This window comes from Colletes gigas, unplaced genomic scaffold, assembly GCF_013123115.1.
Source record: "Colletes gigas isolate AHSC1104 unplaced genomic scaffold, ASM1312311v1 Colletes_gigas_Sc00069, whole genome shotgun sequence".
NCBI lineage: Eukaryota > Metazoa > Arthropoda > Insecta > Hymenoptera > Colletidae > Colletes > Colletes gigas.
This window is the reverse complement of record NW_025106698.1, coordinates 254136-273907: the sequence shown is the minus strand read 5'-3', so window position 1 is coordinate 273907 and position 19772 is coordinate 254136. Positions and strand designations below refer to the sequence as shown.

At 43.1% G+C, this 19772-nt stretch overlaps 1 protein-coding gene across 3 annotated transcripts in view; it reads right to left on the bottom strand.

The window, feature by feature from the left end:
• LOC122403680 (alpha-mannosidase 2) overlaps positions 1 to 19772 on the bottom strand; it is a 198989-nt gene that overhangs the window by 30095 nt on the left and 149122 nt on the right. For all 3 annotated transcript variants that reach the window (XM_043407339.1, XM_043407341.1, XM_043407340.1), the window contains 3 exons: positions 11403 to 11495; positions 5460 to 5632; positions 1689 to 1822 (listed from right to left, as the gene is read on the bottom strand). In XM_043407339.1, the coding sequence (XP_043263274.1) occupies positions 1689 to 1822; positions 5460 to 5632; positions 11403 to 11495 (400 nt within the window). The remainder of the gene's footprint in view (positions 1 to 1688; positions 1823 to 5459; positions 5633 to 11402; positions 11496 to 19772) is intronic.

The window sequence follows — 19772 nt, the reverse complement described above, 5'->3', positions numbered from 1 at the left end:
CGATCTCGAAATAAGAGGGCGATCTCGCTGGGGGAAATCTTCCTTTGGGTCGACTTCCTCGACCGAATACGCGAGCAGTCTCTGTCCATTTCGATTCCATTTTCCAGCGTGTTTAATCAGCCGAGAAAGCGCGGAACTTCGGCTCCCGCTCCCGAGTTATCGTCTTTTTATTTATTTCGCTTCGGTGCTGGTGGTTTTTCCAAGTCAAATCGCTCGGAAGAACTGTATTCTTCGAACCTATAAACTTTCTTCGGCTTTTGAACGGAATTTTTCAGACTTCGATTGTTGGGCGACGCAAAGGGTGCAAAGACCCTGTTCAAAATGGACGAAATCCTACCGCGTCGATTTTCTTCGACTTTTCGCGAAGCCGTGTCGTCAGTTCCTGTTTTAAATTTTTCCTCGAACTATTGAAGGCAGGGAACGATAAATTGTTCGGATATATTATATTTAACAATGTCTACGTCATCGAATGTCTATATTTTTTTTAGATTAAAAATTCTATTTTCTGTGTCCTCTAGAAGGATTGCTTCGCGCGACGTACATAGTTATCGGATGAAGGATACACGGTTGACACGAATAATTCAGCAAAGGGAATGGAAACAAATCCGCGAACGCGTCGAAAATGTCTCGCTGAAACGGGCCGCGCGGTAATTCACGCGATTTCCCACAGCCATCGTGGCGTACCATTGAAATAATGCTGGCCGGCTGTATTAACTTCCAATTATTAGGCTTCTGAATATGTATGCAACCCGTTCGCGCTTAGGACGTTAAATTCCAGGCCAGACGCGGTCAATATGCGTACTCGCGGGCATTATAGGCCGATATATCGGCAAATATTCCGTGGCCGAATATGGAACGCGATGAAAACGCAACTCGTTATCGAGCACGAAACCGCCGATTGTAGAACGAAATCGAAATGGAAGAGTTTCGCCCTCGTTTGACACCGTTCTTATCAAAGGGCTCGAAACGTTAAAGTTATGGGGCGAACTCGACTCGTCCTCTTCCAAATTTAAATTACATTAAAGATAAAACGTTTCTGTATTTCGACCCTCCAAACGCAGACGAATCACGGGCGACGATAACGTCTGGACGTATTTACGAGAACGGTAATTCTTATTGCTGGAAAATATCGCGTAATCAAGGGAATTCCAAGGACACAATAAAATCCCTCGCGGTGGAAATGTCGTGGCATTAAACCGGATCCTGTTCCTTTCATTGCGATCCAGGGCGGGGGAGACCGTAATCAGAGGGCGTTAAGGGCGAAGGAGTGCAATCTTCCCTCCCAGAAACCGTCGACCCTCCTTATTGCTCCGAGTCTCTCGAGCACGTTCCCCGGATCGACTCGAAATCCCTTCGACCGACGGAGAAGCTCTCAGTTATTGCGTCTTACCTGCATCCGCCCGGGAAAACGACCAACCCCCGTTCTCTTCGGGCCTCGTTTCCCCGTCGATTTCTCGAAATATGAACCCGTCAAAACTCTTACCCTCCCACGCACCCGCACAACGATTATTTATCGCTCTGTTAGGCGCGAAAATCGAAAGGAGCTTCGGATTAGTCGTTGCAAATTTCAATGTTCAAAGCAACTACTGTTGACAATTAATATTAAATAATTAAATCTCAAGTCTCCGAATATTTTCGTCGGATCTTGTACAAGTATAGGATCGCAGAGTATTCATTAGGCTACTCACCTTCTATAAGTTGATCCAACATGGCGTAGATGTGCGAAGTAGCTTCGTCGGTCATTACCCAGCCTCCCGTGGTCATCTCCAGTCTGCCGTCTTTCACCAACCTCTTCACGACCATTTTTTTGGTGGGATGAGCACTGTCAAAAGCAACAAGAACCACCGATTACTCTTTTCGTGAAACTTTGAGTATCGAACGTTATTTCTATCCATCGTAGACGTCTCTGTGAATCCTTCCTCGAGCTTTTCGGAAATCAAAATATTCAATTAATGAATAGAACGATAATAATTGGAAAATTAACTTTAGACTCGAGTCTAAATCTACCGCCTTTCTTAGAATAAAATTCTAGTTTCTTAATAAGAAACTCGAGTACTGTAACTTCCGGTCGAAATATCGTGGGTGTGTAAACCTCCCTCGCGGGCGTGGACGCAGTACGGGAAAATGATTTTGCACAGTTGTCGAGGCACAGTTTCGGAATATCCTTAATCTTCGCGCAACATGGTCGATTGAAAAGCGGAAACAGAAGTAGAACGGAATTCATTGGTGGTTTACGAGCTGCGCGGGCGCAGAAACACAGCCGGCCGGGTAAAATCACGTAAATCCCGGTTGGCTGGAATGCGCCTGACAATAAATATGATTTGTATCGCGGATTGTATCGTACGAAATTACAAGTTGCGGCGTTACACGTTACTCGCGGCTATCTGCGATGTAACTCACAATTACGCGAGCTCTATATCACCGGATGCCGGCTAAGATATTCGTATTTAACCCCTTTAGGTGGTGAATTATGCTCCAAGGAAAGTCTCGGGGACTTTTGCCATTTCCATTCTCGCGATCAATCGGAAATCACGCTGATCTTCGTAATTTCGTTGCAGCCATTTTCTTTAAGAAGGTGGACTAGTCAAAAATCACGATCCTTCTAGTATCTATAACTTTCTAAGAAATTACATCCCACCTTATATGCTAAGTTTGACAAAAAAATTAACACTGTGCTATTGACAATGTTGGTGTTCACAATTTCGTAGCAGCCATTTCCTTTAAGAGGGTAGATTAGTAAAAAATCACGATGCTTTTAGCATTTCTTTATATCTTTCTAAGGAATTAAAGCCGATCTTTTTCGAACGATTCGTCTTATTTCCAATTGTAAAATATGCTCCAATAATTTGGAAAAAATTAACACTCTGTGATATTGTGTAAAATACTATTCTAGGATATTTTTGAAGTAGAAAGACATTCTTATCGAACTCTGATGGGAACAGAAAGTTTATAACTTGGAAAAGTAGTCAGTTTGTGAGATACGTACGATCATCAATTTGTGAACGCATCTTTGGGTCAGCAGTCATTCATCCCGAACTGCAACGTTCCCCTAACTCTAACTGATCAGGATAATCCCCGCGATGAGGACCATCGAGTCTACCAATACCATCGTTTTCTCATGGAAGCGGTCGACATTCCGTCAAAGGGACACCGATGCAACGTATAGGAAACAGTACCTGTCCCGACACATTCGAATTCAAATCTCGCCGGCTGGATCAGCTCGAATCTCCATTTTCCCACGAGCACTGCCATTGGCAACGCAAAGGGCACTTTGATCGATCATGCTTAGGTTCCTAATGGTCCCCAAAACATGCGCGGACAAAGTTTTTTGCAAATAAAGAAAGGGCCAAGTTAGGAATTATTTATCCTCTCCGGAATAAAATATTAGCAAACTTTTTAACGCGTGAATGAATTATTGCAATTAATCTGAGCTGGGTTGGCAGCATTTATTGCATAGACGATATCGTCTTTTTAGTTTGAAATATTATAAATTAATATTGCGCTCCAAAACAGCGTTAAGTAGCACATAATGAACTATGAATCAATTTTGAAAAGGGAATGTTGTTTACTTTAAAATTTTATAATTTCTGGGAGAATCCAAAATATATTTAAAGCTTTGAAAATATACTCCCACTTTAAATTGGGTGTGGTCGAAATCGATCGATCGAAAAATAAACCGACGCGTATTAAAAATTACCCTCACCATATCGAATCAGCTCCATCGCTGTCATTTTTCCAACTCCAATTTGTTCGAAAGTACGAGCTGAAGTTTATTGTTATTTTTTTTTTAGATATCAACGAAGACAGCTTCATTTTCTTTGGATTAAACGATCCAGAGGAGTTTCCTGGATTTGCATTATTTGAAAGAAATTCTCCTGGATCATCTAGTTGACATTTTGATTTTCGAGAAAACAATAAAATTTGCAGTCGTCGCGATTATCAATATAATCATAATGCAAATATCGCGATCAGCAGCTGCTGACAGTGCAACGCTGTTACATTTAGAATTTGCAAACGTATTATTTGCTTTTGCATCGATTTGAACTCAAATTTAAAAATGCATGATAAATGTCTTTCGAAGCAACAGAATCTGCGTATATTAATTTCGATCTAATATTGTTCAAAAGTTGGAAATAACGTTCGTCGAGGACGAAAAGGGCGGGAAAGTAGTCGGAACGAATTTACCCTTTCAACAGCAACAAAAATGGTCGTTCTCGTTCGCAGCGTTCCAAGATGTTAAGGGAAGAAAGTGGTTTTCGATCTTCCACATATTGCCCCTCGTCCGAAAAGGCCATGCTGCTACACAAGTAGGAGAACAAGCTCCTAATGGGACGTTTTATGACAAACCCCGTTCCACAAGGGCCGCGTACGTATCACGCAAATGCACGCAACCTCCTCACTCCGTTTAAGTCCACGGAAATCTATTCTCGCGATTTTCTCGTTATCCTCTTATCGACCCGGTATTCCAAACGATTCCCATTGTCCCGTTTCTCGCGTAACGGTTAGATTTTGATCCACCGAACAATTCGATAAAAAGAACACCCACTCCCCGAGGCGAAGTTATATATCTTTCCTCTTCACGATCTCCTTTTACGCCCGCGATACTTTCTCATCTTTATCCTCCGCTTTCTGTCGATCGTTAAAAAAAAAAAGAAGCTCCTCGCTATCCTAACAGATACGAAAGGGGATGCCTTAACTGCTCTTTCGTGTCGGTCCATTCTGCCTGCTATCTCTCTTTTCTAATGCTCCCTTTTACGATTGTCGCCCCTGCCCCGGTGTAAAAACACTTTCCGAGCCTCGTGGCCGAGATAATCGAACGTTTTCTCCGGTTTACATGGAAATTTTTCCTTCTTACTCTCTGGGTAAAATTAATAATGTCTGGAGAAAGACTTATTACTGCTTGGATCTTTTAAAGCAGCTATCGATTCGATGTCCTTTCAATCAGAAACATAGACCATACAGGGTTTCAATTATCACTTGTAATAGATACTTAACACTAGATTTGTTTTCCTCTGTTTTTCTTTTAATTAGAACATACATTTGTATCTTTACATCCATAAAATTCAACCTCGAATCGGATGGGTTTCCTGAATCTAGCGTTAAATCGAACCATTTTAACCTCAAAACAGCCGGTGGCGAGCACAATGGCGCCCAACAGAGCACCACTACGTTTAATTAGACATTTATTTGTCGCATTTCGACTGAACAAATATGCTTCTGAGGCAAAGGAACTGATTTGTGCTGTTTTAGAGGAATCTCTCGATGTATTATTATATTTATAATCTGTAATAAACTGACGATACACGTAAAATAAAATTCGAGGTGTACCGCATACTAGGAATATAATGTTTCATTAAATAAAATATGAAGTCACGAAATACCAAAGGTATCGAAAAACGTGACACTCCTGAAAATTTAAATTTCGTTTTGGAAAGGGAAGTTCTGCGATATACACTTACCTCTCCCACCAAAGCGATAAGAAAGACACTTCGCTCCAGATGAAGGTCATATTCGGCCATTGCTGCAGCTTCGAGACCATGTTGTTCAGGATGCTCCTAGTAGAGCTGTGGAAATACTGTTCGAACGTCTTCAGCCATCCTGGATCCGTGTGACTGTGGGGGACCAGGATCACCTAAAACCGGGGACACATTCTTATGCTAGGTCACTGTAATCCAAGTTTCGACTAAAGTCGTTCTAAAAATTGTTAAAGAAAAGAACCATTCGAAATATATTTGAATCAGTCTCGACTTGAAAGCCACGGAAATGAAATCTTTGTTCCAATTCAGAGTTTTTACCCCCTGTTGTGCACGGATTTTCATAATCGTAATCCCAAACTATTCTAATAGAATTCGAGGTACTATCATTATTATGCAAAACGCGAGCCAACGTGCTATCGGAAAATTTATGTAACATTTTTACGTTCGAGTGCTCTTCGCCCAAGAAATTCAAATCGACCGCGAGCTTCCGAAAACCACGATCCGTACGATTTTAATTCGTCGAGTTTCCGTCTAACAGAAATTGATGTCGATGCAACGGTTCTCAACCGCCGACGCGACGCTGTTCTAATGCTGGATATTCGTTAATTAGGCTATACCATGCCTGTCGCGATAACGACGTTATTTCGTAATTGATACACTGCCGGGTCGAGCCCGTAATGCAGCCGCACGCCAGCCAACATTGCTCGTAAAACAATTTGCGGGACTCATTACGATTTACCATCGGTTTGGTTGCTCATACGTGCGAGACTCGCTTGATTGTTAGCCCGTCGCGAAAATCTGGGAAACGATCCCCTGGAACAAGCCTCGTCAAGTCAACGCCCGGAAGTTCCAAGCAAAAGTTTCTAGACGATCCTAGAAACTCTTCATCGAAACAATAGTTATTTTATCCGAGAAACTGGCCAAGCAGTCAATATTTTTTACTATGCTGTTACTACTATTTTCGTTTCTTAATCACTGTTGCAGGATTTCAATTATTAGTTCTTTCAAAAGTACCGAAGTGGCAAATTTATATTTACGAAATTCATTTCAATACGAGAAAAATTCCTAATCTTTAGGGAGTCGAATATTTTAATTTTTCCCGCGTTTCCCGTTGCTTTTTCTCGCGTCCCTACGCCTTGATTCTCTCTCCTTTATGAATATTTAACGTGTCGCCTCTGTTTGATCTTTCGAACCGCTTCGTTCACGGTCGATCGTCCTTCGATCGCTTCGCGTAGAAAAATGGAGAATCACTCGGATGGGTGGAGAACCACTGCGACAAAGGATTGCGATAAACCGATATTAGTTCGCTCATAATCGACGTTGGAAGCCGTGGCACGTTAAACGGCGCATAGTTCACCGACGATCCCTATTATGCACCCTCGTTTATTATCGAACCACACAGAAACCCCAAACTTCTGGCGGATCGATGGTTTTAGCACGTTTGGGGCTAACTTTATTCAACCTTCAGACAATGTATTGCATCCATCTTAGACTGCGCGCGGAGGAAGCCACGAAACATTGCACGGTGCAAGGGCTGGATGCCGGGAAAACGTCGAAATCGAAGATCTTGCAAACGTTTCGACCCTGAAGAATATCTAGAACATCTTCATATTGTACGTCGAGATTTCTTGCATGAGACCCGATAAATAAGATCCCAAAAGTTAGCAAAATTAACAACAAAAATGATGGATTGGAAATATTTACAAAATGGGCCATTCTTGGCCTAAGTTCTTGGCAGAGGACACGGGAAGCGACCACGGACCTAAAAATGGGGGGAAAACGAGTCCTTTGGTTGTAATAACGGAAGCTTTCCTACATTTGTAGGGCATAGTTTCTTTTAGAGCGTTGGAAACCTACGAAGTCCCTTGATTAGAGGAGACCAGGTTCTAGTTAAACGATATTACTCAGAAGTCGGTGAAGTAAAATGATATCAGCAACATGCTCGTCGAGGGAGACATCCTCGGGATCATCCGGAACCTGAACTGCCTCCGAGAGATGAGAGGCGCCTTCGGTTATACGAGGTAGCCTCGTAAAAACCGAGTCTGCCCTGGAAAAATGTCACCTTGCCTGCCTACCACGGCTAGACAAATGTAATGGAACGGTCACGAGTCGGCTGTCGGGGGTGTACTTACCCCCGACAACCCTCCGATCCTCTTTGTTTTATTTCCTCCATTCGCCCTCGGAGCCGAGCAACAGCAAGACGGCGTATTTATTAACCTTATTCGTTTATTAAACGAGACAATCGTGCCAACGTGCTCGAAAAAGATAAAAAAGTCAAACACGATTAGGAGAGAGACGTTCGTTAAATGGACCGAGGAGCGGTTTCGCAGTTAAGTCAAATGCTTTGTAAAGATTCAGCACCGACGATCGTGATATTTCGTGGATGAAAAAAATTCTAGTTATTTTTACTGTTTCTTGTCAAAAAATCCCAAAGCATAGCAAAGAAACCGCCACAGTAGAAACCCAAGAATATCGCCTACGAAAATTGGAAACGAGTAGGGCTTAATGTTTATTGAGTAATTATCGAAGACGTTTCTTTAAAATTTTCACAAACCAGTGGCATCAGCGATTATTTTAACTAGGAAATAATTCCCCGGGAAGACGGGGACTCGTAGTTCAGGAATCCCGCTCGTTGGCTCGTTCCAGTTAGAGGCGATAACTGTGATTTGAGGAAGTAGCTGGCAAAGTTATCGGGAAACTGGCGGGCGAAACGGATCGTGCTTCTCTCGAGAAAGGACTGTTCCAGGGCGAAGGACCGGGGGTGTATTAAAGGGACGCTACGATCCGTGCTACGGCCGTCTCATGCATACGAATCAGCCTTCGTATCTCGTGACAGCTTTTGCTCGCGTCACTCGCTCTTGGCGTGGATTATTAAATGCGCGGGATGACCATTCTGTAATTAACGCCCCCCGACGATTCGAATACGTGACTCGTACAATTTCCCAGAAGAATTTTAAACTTGTCGTCGCCTGTTTGCGTTTCTCAGCCCCTTAACGTTCATAGATCCTTACAATAAAGAAATAAAATTGCTATTTATACGTTAAATATTGAAGAACGGTTAGGAAACGTTATCATAAAATAGATATATAATAGATAGGATCCTAATAGATAGGATGACAAACGCTAAATCTGCGAAAGACTTGCCCAAGTACCGCCATCTTGGCTTTGAAATCTGCCTACGCGTCGAGAAGTTTTGGATAAGCGAGTGAAGGACAACAATGGCTAAGCGAAAGGGATCGCTGAGTAGTCTGGAAGCGGAAGGAAGCCCTTGCGAAGAGGAGCGAAGGTGCATAGGATGCATTCCGCGGCGAAATCGCCGGCGTCGATGCATTGTTGTGCACGAGTTTTCGAAAAGGCCACCGCCCACCATTGTGTTCCGTCGACAATACTCTGATGAGCCGGTATTGTCGAACTTGTCGAACTCTGCCGCGATCCGGGGCACAATGAAAGGGCCAAAGGGATGCCCGCGTTCGCGTTTGTCCTCGCGCAAGCCGGGAAGTAGCGGAGGCTCCTGGGGGATTCGATGAAATCGCTTTCGTCCGGGAAACACTTCCTAGCTTCCGAATAAATATTTGTTCCGCTAGATCGCTGGCGAATTGGACAGTTCGCCCAACCGATCGAGCCCGGTGTATCCTCCTTTGGAGTTTTAGATCCTTCGCGAGACAAAGAATTTCGAATTCTCTTTCAAGTTTCGAACATCCAGGGACTCCTATGACAAATTTCTGACAGAGAATTGGTATATGCTATGCCAGGCGGTTCGAAAAATTCACCTTGCCCGAGACTTCGATGTCTCTGGGGACGCATCTATCGAAGTTTAGGGACTTTGGGAGACGGTTGCTGATTTAAAATTAATTTTCGGTAACCTGGTGGATCCTGAGATGCATCTAATTCTTCTAAATAGTGTTAACTGCCTAGTTACTGACTGGAATATCTATTTGTCAATGATTGAGTGTTTTGGAAGCTGTTAATTGACCTAGAAGTAGTTTCCTGCAACCTGGTAGCTCTAGAGACGTCATTATTGAGGATTCTAAGACATTTCTGACTTTTAAAAGTAGGATTACCCACATAACAACTGATTGGAACATCTACTTATCAATGATTGAGTGCTTTGGAAGCCGTTAACTGACGTAGAACTAGCTCTCTGCAACCTGGTAGCTCCAGAAGTCTTCATGCATCTTCTGAACTTTTAGGACCCGCTGAACACGACTGCCAATAATTTCTAACGTAACTATCGCTTAATTTTAAAGATAACGGTTTCTAAAGATCTCTTTGTAATCGAACAAACCGTTTGTACGTGCCAAAGAGTTTATCGAGAAAGATTCTCGGTCGGCGTCGTGCACTTTTCTCAGCGATATTATTACTCCCGGTGGGTTCACCGTAGGTTAGCTATATTCAGGACAGCAGTATCACCTTGTTAGGAAAGATTGGAGAATATTGGCGTGTTTATGACGCTTGGGTACGTCGAGATCGTGCGGAGAAGCTCTGCAGACGACGGGCGTCTTCGTTGATTCCCTGGAGAGGCGTGCGTATATCGGCGAGCGTTTTCGATTATTACGCTTCGCAGGAGCCCCTCTTCGCTGTGATTTAATTTTATTCCTCGAATGCCTTGCTCGGTTCCCCGAAGCGTCTCTATTTTCTTGCGCCACTCTCTGTTCCGGCGTTTTGTCGTTAGCCGGACGGTCTGTGCCAGAAAAATCGTCAAACGCGGGGGTTTCGCGCATTCGACTTCGTCCAGGTGGAGGGAAGCTCTCCAGAAACTCGTGTTCAGCAACGGCAGCCTGCATTCACGTCCGCGAACTAATTAAGCCGGCACATCCAAGGCATTTCGGAGAATCGTTAACGAAGTTTCATCCCTCATCTCCCGACGAGGATCCGACTTGAGGCTTCAGGAAGCACGTACACGCTGTCCCGATTCTAGCTAAGCTGCCTGTACCTTCTGTTCCCGCCTCTGTAAACGTGTCTTTTCATCTGTCGAACCCATCAGCCTTGCATCGCTTCATTAGACAGACCAGATTACCATGGACCCGTTCCGTTCGCTCGGAGATTTCATACTTTTCCAACGGGTTTAATCTTTATTCATCCAACTCCGTTCGAGTTGCTTTTTTGGGTACTCAAACGTAGCCTACAATCGTGATCCAAGTCGTTTGTTAACATCTGTAGACAAGGATTCTGGAAAAAATTGTCCTTCTTACGATGTGGGAGGACAGTTTCGTCTTGGACCTGCTAGTGAACTCATCGGTAATGAGCACTTGCGAGAGAGACAAGAGCCGTAGCCCTCTGGCGACGAGTGTGGGAAGTATCGCCGCAACGACCTACTTTTCCAATGATTCAACCCCTTAACCGTCTCACTTTTCGGCCTAACCCGCCACAAATGACAATTTTTCAGTTTAACAATATATTTCTGTTGACAAAATGTAAACCGAAAGACGAGTTAAAGGGTTAAAGTTCCTTCATCGTTGAAAAATAGGAGATTATGTTGCTCGACGAAATAATCGGTTATCGATCGCGTAGAATGGAACAGGTTTTTTCTGGTCGAATGCATATAAACAAGAAGCTAAATATGGAAAACGCGAAGGAAAACAGAAGCTTTCCACGATCTTTGGCGAAACGTTCCCATTTGTGGCTTCGTCAAGTGCAAGGGGACGGCGCACAAAGGTTCGCTGGAAAACCGCGGCGCGCTAGTGTGTACAGAGAACTAAATATGCATCAAATGCACCAGGGACTTTTCTCCGGTGCCCGATCCGACGACTGACCAACGAGACGAAAGTATGCGCGTCAAACAGCGTCAAACACAAATGTTGGGACGAGCTAGTCTCGTAATTGACACGAATGACGTTATCTGACGTTAATACAAAATTCAGGCTCGTTAATTATTAAACAAAGTAATTCATCGTAGATCAAAAGATTCGAGACTCAAGATCGTACCTTCAATGGCGGCCTCGTTGGATCCTTTCTGAGCTCTGCGTATCTGGCCTCGAAACTCTCGTCCCAGTATTCCTTGCTTCTCATCCACGATGGCTGTAACACAAACATTATTTATTATAATAGGTTCCATTATTTGTTATCCACGTAGAGCTATCTGCTAGAAATGTTCGATTCTTTATCGATTTCTCCTCAAACGACTTCTTTTTTTGGATCAAACTTGAGAAAACTCAATCCGATCAAATGTTTGAACAACTCGATTGCATTCAAATTTTTACCCTGCTCTTGAACAAGTTGATTGCGACGAGTTTTAGAGAACACGAGGCTCGGTTTGTTGCGGTTTATCGCGGCGTTCGACCGCGTTTGTCGTTCGTTATCCCCGTTTGGGCACACTGTCGCGGATAACGGCGCGTATCTAAGGTGAAAAACCGGGGCGAAAGATGCAAATGTGTCGCGGCGGGCGGTGATAATTATTCCCGGAGGGGAAAAAGGAAAGAATGGCCAGCGATTTTTATACAGACGTTGCTTTACGCAGCGATTTTTTAATTAATAATTAATTAACGTCCCGCGTATCGCCGCGAGTGCCAACATTTCACGAACGCAACCGAATTCCTGAACGCGATACACGGATGATTCGTAGGCCATGTTCGATGAAACGAGTAATAGAATTTACGGGCCGGAGATAAGAAACTACGCACCGCATGGCGCATTATTAACGAGCACATGGGGATAGGAAACGAGCGGTTAATAACAGAATCGCCACTTGGCCGTCTAATAATTTACCGTCAACCGACGATGTGTGCCTCGCAATGTCTAATTACGAGCATTATGGCCGATTATTGCTTGGAAAAACCTGGCTATTGACAACGATTTCGCCATCCGTGACGCGTCTCGATTTATGTTATTTCTGTGTATCGCCATCGACTGGAATTTTAAATAATAATAAATTGCAAAATAGCGCGGGACGTTTCGATGCCTTTTTTAGTCGGCAAAACCCCTTGTGAATATATTAGAAAAATAGAAAAAAATGATAGCCATCATCGTATAAATATTTTGCTAAAAATCGAATCTTGAAATGGGAATATGGGAAAGTAAAAACGAATCGACTCTGGCGCCTCAAAATGGGGCAGTTTGCTAACGTCCAAGTTGGTTTGGATTAACCGCTTCCGGGCCCAAACGGTAGGCGTCAACGTGCGATACACAGACCAGACTGATGCTAAACTGCTTTGTAACAGAGATTGTAAGAATCGTGACCAACTCTTGTGGCGTACTGATAGGAACTAAAACTCAATCACGATCGTCATTTGCTGTCCGCGAGCCTGGTTCGTGATGTTTAGGTTTGGACCGACTATCTGTTCGCGAGTCTGGCTCGTGATGTTTATGTTTGGGTCAAAATCTTCATCACGAATCAGACTTGTTAAAGTAAGGGAACGGGGTTAACGAACAGAGAAAAATTGACGCGAAGAGGAGACTTCGAGAACGTTTCATAGAACCATAGGGGTTGGTTGGCATTATCTAAAACACGATCGTTAGAATTTCGTAAGAGCTTTCGTGTAAAGCCGCTCGCTCACGCGGCATGTCGCGTTTCCCTTATCACCTGGGATATCGTGTCGGTACAATTACGACGATAAAGCCGTCGTTTAATGGAACGCGCGAAAGGGAGCGTTTTACTCGCTCAAAATTGAGAAAGTAACGACAAATTTTTATGTATCATCGATGATTTCTAACGGAAACACGTTTTCGAATCAAAATTTATCAAGACAGGAGTTCCACAATTTTTCGTTGAAAACCAATTCATTGACGATGATACTACCAAGTAATCTATGAAGCGTTTTATTTATTTATTTTAACGGAAAGGCTGGTTGTCGTCCAGTTTTCCACTCGATGCGTTCAAAATTCATGGAAATTCGAAATTGTTCGGGCGAGTAGTGAGAGAAAAAAGGTGCCCCGGTTAAAACAGCGATAGAACGCGATACCATCGGGAGCAATGAGGCAAAACGAAATTGGAATTCGCCGAGAATCCGATCCTCCCGGCTCTAGGCGGTCGCAGTCGTCGCTGAAATTCGAGGATCCTTTTGTTTCGACAAAACCATCAGAATTCCGAGCGGAAAGGCCTGAGGTTTCCATCCTCCGTTTCTCTCGAGCGATTGCTATTGTCTATGGGGATTTCGAAAATAAAGTGCTTAGAACTTTATTTGGTTACCGGGGCCTCTTGGTTTCCTTGGAATTTGGCTTCCCGTTCGCGGGGACGCAGAAATTGTATTTAACCCAGAACACCCTTCGACTCTTTCGGCACACATGCCGTAAATTTAATCGTCAGGTTCGGATATTAGAATAAATTACGATTACGTTCTAACCAAATTAAATTTGACTACCCGTAGTCAAAGAATTGAAGGAACGTTTAAGCACGTACAAATATGTTTTTTTTTTGTGAATGCTGCTTCCCAATGAATTATAGTTTCCTGTGTTCCTTTTAAATAACTAGCCTCTCGTGGTTAGAAAGGAACTAGTCCAGAAAGCTCTCTAATCAAATGTGACCGTTTTTGCCATTTTTACCAGAGTCTTGCATAACTTCTCCAGGAACAGGACTCGAGGCTCCAGCCTTCGTGTCAGAATCGTCGAAAATGGGCTGGCAATTCCATCACCATTTGCCTGGAGGAGAAGGATGGACCTCCCTCGAAGAAGAAGAACAATTCTAAGGAACGAGATCGAATAAAGCGGTGGCAGACCAGGGTTCAAAGGCGAGAAAGTCGAATAAAAACAATTAAGCGAGAAGGAGAAAGGGATTGGATAAGAGAATATGTATACAAAGGCGTCTGTCGCGTGACGATGACGCAGTGTGTGGGAGAGGGGAACCTGGGGGACGGGGGTGAATGATTTATGATCGCAGAAGGAAGGAGAACCCTGAGGAAATGTATGGAAATGCGTTCCAACTGCGGATGAAGAATCGAAATGGAGGTTGTCTTGAAGCCAGGATCTCCAATCTCTGATATTCGTATCGCACGCGAAAATTAGGCAAAATCTTTCGTGGATGAACGAACGCTTGGAAAGTGGTCCTCGATTCTACGTTGAGTGAAACAGCTTATTTACTTTCAGAAAATTATTACTCAACGCGTAGTCTTGGAATCGTAGAATCGAATTAAAACAAGTTCCAGTTGTAGCGACTTCGTCGCCACTACGCCTCCGCCGAAAAACGGTAATTTTTAGTTTCTTTTGTAAGGGCTTGTACGGGCCCGGTCAGGGTCGATGGGCGCACATGGCGACCACCGGTGCAAGCCTGGGTTTTTCCAGCGGCCAGGAAACTCATCGACGCTGGCCACGCGGCCGAAACATTTTTCCCGCCGAATTCGGCGTCGTTTTTGTGAGAGTCGGAGATACGCGCTGTCCTTTTCCTAGACAGGGTATAAAACCCCGGTAGGACAGAGGGCACGGGACAGTCCGTACTTGAAAACATCATCGCGTGCTTCGCACCTCACCTACGCGGTTCTCTATCTCACGTTTTGTTGTACAAAATCAGAATAAAACACTTGTACTCCCGCAATCAAAAAGTGGGTGGATTGAGTTTATCATTACGATCCTCTCCGATACCGAACCCCCCACACAGTTCTTTATCTATCTACTCTAAATCTAAGGAATTGCGGAGAATGACACGTGTTCACGCGAGCTTCTTTCACAGTTCCCGGTGTCTTTAATCGTCCGTCGAACCGGATCCCTACTCGTCGAGGAGTGTATTTCCAGTAGAAAATTCGCAAGGATCGTTCCTCGAATGGAAATTCGAAGCATCCCACGTTTTCGGGATCCAGTGGATCACCCAGTCAGTCGGACAGATAAATGGAAAGATAGCTCGTGGAAAATAAAGGAGAGACTTCCAGAGGGATGGAAGGAGCGCCAGTTGGGGGATGGAGGTCTCTCTTCTCGGGTCTAATTTCGTTAAAGGCGCGTAAAAGCGAGGCGTAAGATCGATCGGGACGAAGGAAAGAGCCTGGGCTCCCCCAGCAAATAATCCGCAGTGAAAGACGGCCTCGGTCGATGGATTAGGGGCCACCGAAGCTTTTCACTGTTTAATTAACGTCCGTGGGATTAACTCTGTTACAAGGAAGCTCGGCTGATCAACGGATAATCGATCGGTCCACGAACGGCCGGTTGGAAAAATATGTCTGTCGCGAGATTGGCCGTTTTAAATTGGATTCTGTTCGCGGAAAGCTTTCGAAATCGGCTGGGGGATCAGGCCTTAGACTTTCATTAGCTTTTATTAGCGTTGTAATACTATAAATATGCTTGGAATACTCGAATATTGTTATTCGAACAAGTAGTGCTGGATACAATTGTCAACGATCTGTTATACAGGGTGTCCCAAAGATGTTGCGGGTCCTTAAAGGGGGTGATTCGGGGGATGATTGCAAACAACTTTTTCCTTTGTGAAAATGCTCTCCGGGGTTTCGTTAACGAGATATTAACAAAAAGCACCGACCAATCAGATCGCGCGCTTTCCGCCCGAGCTCCCATGCTAGCATGGCTACGCGCCGTGCTAGCGTGGCTACGCGCCGCGCTGCGACTTGTGAACAAGCAACTCGGCATGCAACGAGGAAAATTGCGTAGAATGGCAAATGAAAAAGGCGTAGCAAATAAAATCGAACACGTTGTCATGGTTTGTTTGTTATTTAAAGTGAATGATGAATAAAGGATAAATAGATGAAAATCACGTGTAACGTAAAAAGACGAATACACATTTTTTTTAGAGGATTCGAAAATAATAGTTATTTGAAGTGGGAGGATATGGAATACGTAAAATTCCTTGTGTCAATAACGTATCCACGAAAAGGAAATTAACGAAAAGTGATCGTAGTTCGTTATTGTGATATAAATCCGTAATTTAATAACGACCAGCACTGTTGCTGATAACGAATAAGTCTGTTTAAAAAGCCCGGATAAATATTTTCGTACGAGAATTTTAAGAATTATTGCCGGAAACAAGCCATAGCTTGCGTTAAATTTAAAAATGAATGATTACCAATAAACTGACTAAAACTCACCCTTGTCGAAAATGCACCTGTAACTTGAAAACTTGTGTCACTGGGTCACTGAACCGATCCTGGTCATCGATGGACGAGCCCAGTGCACAGCTGATCCCAGGTATACGACACTGCCCAAAGTTAAGGGTCGCAATGTCAGGTGCGTCCAGGTCAACGTATCGAATATTCACTTCACTGCACGGCTACTAACACTGATCACTTTATTTTTTTGTCGTGAAACGTATTGTTCTTACGTTTTAAAAATTGGTGGCCCCGAAAGGGGCCGATTGTTATTAATGAAAGTATTGCTCCACATGACGGCCTCGCGGCATCATGGACCCCGTTGAATACAATCTCGACGCTAAGCGACGAAATGTATCCTCGCTTGGCGTTTGAATATTAGGGAATTCTAACGCAAATGCTCGCACAGCAGCACTTGCGTTCCCGTTGTTCCGGGCGTACACCCAGAACATCCTATAGTACTCTTGAGCCGTGTACATTTCTACGACGGGTTTGCTAGCTGACTGACAGGATTTTTTTCAAGCAACTTCCACTACCCCGAAATAGCTTCTCTCGTTCCATTATGAGTTAACTCCCACCAGGACAAAATTTAGAGAAAAAGAAACCAGCATTTGCTGAAAAAACACGTGGCCTGCAGAAGTGCAACGAAAACTTTCACAAAAGCCCGCGTTCTGTCCTTCTACTGCCAATGTACCCATTGCCTCGAGATAGAAAACATACACCACGTGTATCGGTTCGAAAGGGCCCGAAGAGAAGAGAAACAGAAAGTCTTCGAGTTGCTATAAAGAAGAAAATGCATACCATTCCTGTTTCACCTTTCCGATACCCTGAGTTTACGTCTGCTACGAGGCGAAACCAATTAAGTCATAAATTACGCGCTTAATTGGTCTGCGACTTAATACGCGTGCGAGCATTTGCGTTAGAATTCCCTAATATTCAAACGCCAAGCGAGGATACATTTCGTCGCTTAGCGTCGAGATTGTATTCAACGGGGTCCATGATGCCGCGAGGCCGTCATGTGGAGCAATACTTTCATTAATAACAATCGGCCCCTTTCGGGGCCACCAATTTTTAAAACGTAAGAACAATACGTTTCACGACAAAAAAATAAAGTGATCAGTGTTAGTAGCCGTGCAGTGAAGTGAATATTCGATACGTTGACCTGGACGCACCTGACATTGCGACCCTTAACTTTGGGTAGTGTCGTATACCTGGGATCAGCTGTGCACTGGGCTCGTCCATCGATGACCAGGATCGGTTCAGTGACCCAGTGACACAAGTTTTCAAGTTACAGGTGCATTTTCGACAAGGGTGAGTTTTAGTCAGTTTATTGGTAATCATTCATTTTTAAATTTAACGCAAGCTATGGCTTGTTTCCGGCAATAATTCTTAAAATTCTCGTACGAAAATATTTATCCGGGCTTTTTAAACAGACTTATTCGTTATCAGCAACAGTGCTGGTCGTTATTAAATTACGGATTTATATCACAATAACGAACTACGATCACTTTTCGTTAATTTCCTTTTCGTGGATATGTTATTGACAAAAGGAATTTTACGTATTCCATATCCTCCCACTTCAAATAACTATTATTTTCGAATCCTCTAAAAAAAATGTGTATTCGTCTTTTTACGTTACACGTGATTTTCATCTATTTATCCTTTATTCATCATTCACTTTAAATAACAAACAAACCATGACAACGTGTTCGATTTTATTTGCTACGCCTTTTTCATTTGCCATTCTACGCAATTTTCCTCGTTGCATGCCGAGTTGCTTGTTCACAAGTCGCAGCGCGGCGCGTAGCCACGCTAGCACGGCGTGTAGCCATGCTAGCATGGGAGCTCGGGCGGAAAGCGCGCGATCTGATTGGTCGGTGCTTTTTGTTAATATCTCGTTAACGAAACCCCGGAGAGCATTTTCACAAAGGAAAAAGTTGTTTGCAATCATCCCCCGAATCACCCCCTTTAAGGACCCGCAACATCTTTGGGACACCCTGTATACCAGTTACACTTCTATTTACAAAGTAATTTTTTTTTTTTAAATGTTTAGAATATACCAGTTTTAGCCCCACTCGTGTTCGTATTGTGGTATCGGGAAATGCGAGGAACTTGAGCGGAGTAAGAATTATAGGTTAAAAGCGAAAGCGTTACAGGTCGAAAGGGACGGGAAAAACCCCTGGGTCAGCGGGCCCAGTGACGCGTTCGAGGTCCTCTCGCGCAGGGGTGCGAAACGCAAGCATGACCATATTTGGTCATGTACGCGCACGAAAGAAGCTTGAATGGTGGGGCGGAAAAGGTTTTAAAAAGGGATGTTTCGGGCGGAAAAACGAGACTCACTTGACAAGACGTTGCCGTAACAAGTCGCTTTAAGTTGTCATTTCAAGTTGTCGTTCTAAGTTATATCAGTTTAAGCGTAGCTGTTATTCAAATAGTCTTAAAATTAGTTCCTAGTCACTTTTAATATTTAAATAAAGATCTTTTTGAACAAATACCCACAGTATACTATAACATGGTGATTCACTGTAAGTGAAGAGAAACTTTGTGAAGCTATGCATTTTCTATTTATTTTTACCAAGTGTTGCTTTTATTACACTGTATTACTTCTATTTACTTCTTTTGTTTCTCTTTTTTGTTAATATTAATCGTGTAAGATAGTGTTCAATTACACAGCCGATAGAGAGATATAATATAAACAATGTATAGTAATAATAACGCCAATAATACGTGGTATTTTCAAGCCGGTCACTCATCCTAGTCTGGTTGTTGGTCAGAGGAGAACCATATTCCATTTTAAATAACATTTATCAGACACTACATTTGGTAACAAAATACAATAATATAATTACATTAGTGTAGATGTTGGATATATTCAATATTTTACAGAAGTTCCTACTTATTTAGTCTAAGCTTTACCTTCACTATTCATTATACTACTTGAATTTGACTACTTATACTTGAACATCGCTTGTTTATTATATATTACAAAAGTATTTGTTCGCAGACTTTGCAGGAAACTATGAGAAAACTTGCTTACAAACAGATCAGAGGAGAAAAATTATATTTTTAATTTATTCAAACAGAAACCCTCAAATATGTCAATGTACCAGTTTCAAAAATAAGTTTTTTTTCATTCATAGCGAGTCATCATTATAGCGAACGAATACAAATAACTGTATATAAAAGTACAAAAAGTAGAATATCGCGTGTAATGAGCATGTGATGTAGAGTCCGTCGATTTAAAATGGCTCACAATTAATAAATGTAAACACGTTGGTATTTCTTCACCGATAATTGATTCCGTATTATTCCAATAGAGCAAACGATACGCAGAGTTTGA